At 40.1% G+C, this 5,000-nt stretch overlaps 1 protein-coding gene across 1 annotated transcript in view; it reads right to left on the bottom strand.

The window, feature by feature from the left end:
- The window catches only part of myt1la (myelin transcription factor 1-like, a), a 71,305-nt gene that overhangs the window by 48,613 nt on the left and 17,692 nt on the right, over positions 1 to 5,000 (bottom strand). Inside the window, exon 5 of the mRNA XM_031581829.2 lies at positions 3,843 to 3,905. Within this exon, the coding sequence (XP_031437689.1) occupies positions 3,843 to 3,905 (63 nt within the window). The remainder of the gene's footprint in view (positions 1 to 3,842; positions 3,906 to 5,000) is intronic.

Here is a 5,000-nt window from a genome sequence, read left to right as displayed (position 1 = left end):
AAACACCAACATAATGTGGGACATAGTTTGTGTATTAATGCTGTGCTTTGACATGTTCTGTTCTTTACTCCCACCATGAGGATTTCAGGTATTGATAGTAATCAAACTCTCCCACTGCTTAGATTCCAGGACTGTAAATGGCAAGATGAAGCTTCTTGAAGTCTTGAGGCTATACAGCAAAACAAGTTGAAAAGTGGTTCATTTCTCAGGGCTTCGGATGCACTCTAGGGAACCCATATGGTCAATGGAATAATATGAGTCAAGTCAGTAAGTGTCATCCGTCTGTGGCTTCCATGCTGATGGCAGTTGTTAAATATACGGCTATCTGCTACTTTCCATTGTATGAAAAAACTACACTAAAGTGGTAAAGTTTTATGATGTTGATACACATAAGGTAGTTTTACTGAATAAAGATGCGTTGTATGAACATGTGTGAGAAAGCTGTGAGAAATGCTGGATATGTTTGCAAAATACTTGTCCCTAAATCAAACAATTGAGAGAGATGAGATAAATTAAATGGTTTAAGGTAATCAATTTCCTCAAAAATGTTGACTTCATTAAACCAGTCTGGGTTCACAGTGTACAATATCTAGTATTAGTCTTCATATTCCCGATGAAGGTGTATTAGACCCCTTAATGAAAGGGTCTCAGTCTGTTATGATTAAGTGTCATATTATAATATTAGATCCGTAGGTTTAACTCAAGAGGCCATATGGTTTTGTATTATTTGTACAATGTTTTCTGAGCAGAAGCCACAGAAAAGGCAATAAAATCACTTAAAAAAATATATTTTGGAGGAATGTCTTATATCATTTGGGCAAGTAGTTGTTTGGTTTTATGGTTTGGGTATTCTCCTCTTGTTTTTGTGTCATGATTCATGTCTTGTTCTTTTGTAATGACTAAGAGATCATGCCATCTGTTGTAATGCTCATGTTTAGCCCTAAAAATCATTCTGGATTTTCTTAGTCAATTAGCTCGTCTGCTCTATCTGAGGTGCCTCATCATATTTTAAGGAAGATCCTTTGTATCCACCATTTCTCTGGAATAAATACTTGTTCATTTTGCCTTTGCTATTGGAAGTCATCTGCTCAATAGTTGTATCTATCAATAGCTATAGATATATATGAATATAACTATTTATAAATATAAATATTTATAACACATCTATAATATGTGTAATAAGTAAGTGATAATGTATTGTCTGTCGGTAATCATCAAAAAATGTATCCAGACAGGATGAATGGATCTTGTATTGTCCTAAAGGGATTTATTTTGACTAATGACTGGCAGACTGAAAATTTTCCCGCAGATTGTACAATTATACTTTCCTCCAAAATATCTCTTTTTAAGTGATTTTGTTCTGCTGAGAAAAAAAACAGTTCTTCATGCAAATAGAACATTTTCCATTTTCTTTGAGTTGTTGCATGGCAACTGTTATTACTGGCTAACTTCAAGTTACAATGAATTTCTGTTACTAGAAGTGAACAGACTACTTGCGGAATGACACAAAATATATGAAATAGAAGTACAAACCCTATTGCCAATGGCAGCAGTCATTAATTTTTTGCAGCGCTCATTATGAAGATATATTGAACCTATATTGGAACATTTTGCAGCATTCTGAAGAGCCGTATAATAGGTTAAATAACATGTGGAACAATTTTGGATACCTATTGATATCTCCAAATGGGACACTCTATTACTTGTACATCTTGTGATTTCTTGCACTAAAGAGGTTCTAGTTTTATTTATTTATTTTTTGCCAAGAAAGAATCAATCCCCTGTCCTAACACTGTTTAGCCTCATGTGTTATATTATGTTAACTGGCGCTGCACTGGTCCAATCCAGTCTTGCTCTTCAGCACTCTTCATTTCCCTGTATCACCATATCATGCATGTTCTTATTTTACAGGCCACACCCTAGGAGAGGCAGATGAGATTTATCTGTATCCATCTCCTCATTGACAGTTACACAACACTGCTTGTCACACACAGATTGCACATGTTTGTGATAGCACATCCACTCCTTCCTGTGTCACCATGGCAACCTGATTGGTAGTGCATTTCTCCGTAGTGCTCTGGTCCCTTGTCAAATGTTCCAGAGCACGTAACTATGAGGATTGCTTTTACGGAATCTGTGGACAACAGGTTGTCTCAAGTTGCTAATATGAGAACGTAAATGGAATTAGCAGGTTCTCAGATGTGTTAAGTAGAAGGCTGGCAAATGTTGCTAATGAACAACAGGTGGAAAACGTGGTTGTGTTTAGGCACAAGCTAGTTCAGTTCAAATGTATACCCGTTTCAATTCAGTGCAAAAATAGATTCTTGTGACTTGTAACTGTACGATCTGAGATTACTGTGCTGTGCGTTAGAAATTCCGAGGCTACAACTTTGTTGGAATAAGCGGATAATTTTGCTAAACCGTCTTCCCGAGTTCTCTTACTTACTCACTATCAGCCAATTCGAACCAAGGAAACAACTTTGGCGTATCATCAAAGATTCGCCAGGTCTCTTTCAGCTCTAAATACAACTTTTGTGTTCAGCTCTACTGCACAGCAAAAATGTAAAGCTAGATGAAGTTGAATATGTATGCTCTTTTTCTTTCAAACGGGGTTTTTGTTTTTGTGCATGATATTGCATTGTGTCTTGTGTAATGTAATGGTAAATGGAACAAAATGTCATGATTTTCCATTCTGAATCATTAAATTCTCTTTCTCCAAGTAGATTCTAAATAAGACCAACAAATATTTGCTGTCATAGCTTTTCTCCACTTCTGAGACGTTCTGGTTTTACATCTCTTCTACATTATTGAAACTTGCTAGCTGTCTTCGTGTAAACGCGATATTTCTTACTCGCTCTCTTTCTCAGTGGGTGCATTTCAAAAAGGTATTCATCATTCACAGTCAGTATGTCAAGTTTTGTGTTTGACCTGTCAGTGCATAAACCCAATAAACATAATTATTGGGTCACAGGGATTGAAACGGTAAAGTTACCCAGTAAAGTTCCTGAAAATGATGCTATATTCTGAAAAATATTCAGTGATGAAGTGATCAGGGAACAGGCTGCACAACCTCTCCTCCCTGTTTTCTCTGCTATCTCTCTGAGGGGGGGGGGGGGCTACACTAGTGCTATCTCTCTGATGGGGGGCTACACTAGTGCTATCTCTCTGATGGGGGGGGGGGGGCTACACTAGTGCTATCTCTCTGATGGGGGGGGGGGCTACACTAGTGCTATCTCTCTGATGGGGGGCTACACTAGTGCTATCTCTCTGAGGGGGGGGGGGGGGGCTACACTAGTGCTTCCCTGACTTCCCATCACCATGGTGCAAACATTGAGACACTCTCACGTCAATTTCACAATTTCACTTTGAACAAAAAGACCCCCCAAAAACAGATCTCCATCAGCTGTTGCATAGCTTAAACAACAATTTACAAAAGTTTGACATGGCCATAGCTGCACCTTAGTTAGTCCCATCAGTCCCTTCATCTTAGGCTATAACAGGGAGCTGTCTGTTGTTAATTAGTGCGCTGGAGATGGATGTAAGTGTGGGGGAGGAAGTGGTTCTGTGCTGCGATGTTGGCTATCTCTATGATCTACCTATTGTGACTTTAAGAGAGTATACAACTGTGGCAGTTCAGAAATAATAGATTAGCATTCGTCTTGTCTAGGTTCATCCCAAAGAGAGGGTAGAGTAGGAGAGTACAAGTAGTGCTGGGCTGTGATGTTAGGCTAATGTGTGGCTAGCATGCTAGCATGGAGAGAGCAGCTAGTGTTATGTGACGGCGGGCTAGCATGTGATGCAACTGCTTTCCGGGAGAAGTGCTATGTAGCTGCAGCTCTTACCTGCGATGTCGAGCATACTTCCCACTCACATGTCCTCCTCCATCACAACCAGGTGTGGGACAACTGCAGACACAAGAGAGGGAAAGGTTAGGACCAATCTCTCTCTCACACACACGCATCATCTCGTCCCCCCTGGCACTCTCACATATATGAGGTGCCGTTTAGGCCATATATCAAAACAGTTTGGCACCTACAACAGTAAAACCCAATGTACGTACTAAGATATAAACATAGACATAGAGAAATATTCACATTCACATACTAATACAAAGCCCCAGCACAACACACAAACACACACACACACACACAAACGCGCGAAACAGACCAATTTGGAATTTTGAGTTCTTTGCTTGACTCCAAAGTGGAGACATTGTGTTCCTAGATGATCCTGTGGCTCAGCTGGTAGAGCAAGGCAAGTATACTTCCTCCATACTACACTGGCGAAGAAAAAAGAATGCTCCTGAGCAGTGGGGTGAAAGATGGCACCAATGTGAAGATTAACAGGCCCAGTGTACGAGGGCCCTGAGATATGATGAAGTAGGCCAGGAACACCAGAATGTTGTTGTTTGTAACATTGCAAGTCATAAACAACCCCTGAATTAGAAAATGATGCTAGTTAATTTAACAGACTGGATCCCAGGATTGGTACGTTCTGTAAACAGTGCATAATTGGTTGCACAGCTCAGGGATTTTATAATCATCAGTACGTAGTGTGAGGTCATTAAACTTGAGTCAATGGTCTCCAGTGATTTCTCTAATAACCTATAAAAAAATACAGGATGCTAATACTGACATTCTGGTGAATTACTGGAGTAGACATACAGGCATAAATGTAGCCTAGTCTCAAATCTGAGTGACTAACCCTAGGACCCCTAGTCACTTCCTGTCTTCTGAGGAGCCTACTAGACACTGAACGTCCATTGAAGGCCACTAGACAATAACGATGTAGCTCTGAGGAATCACTTGAGTTAGATAGCCAGGCAGACCATTTAAACAGGACTGGGCATGCTCCTGTGGCACGTAATGACCCCGTGTTGGACCTGAGGCTGGGCTGTTGACTAAGTTAATTACACTTTCATACAACACGAGCAGCAGCTTCAGACTGAAATCAGAGATGATGGGCCCTTAATTCATTGAGGGGGAAAATGGCAATGAGCA

This window comes from Clupea harengus, chromosome 15 (genome assembly GCF_900700415.2).
Source record: "Clupea harengus chromosome 15, Ch_v2.0.2, whole genome shotgun sequence".
In the NCBI taxonomy this organism is placed as follows: domain Eukaryota; kingdom Metazoa; phylum Chordata; class Actinopteri; order Clupeiformes; family Clupeidae; genus Clupea; species Clupea harengus.
This window is presented reverse-complemented; position numbering and strand designations above follow the sequence as displayed.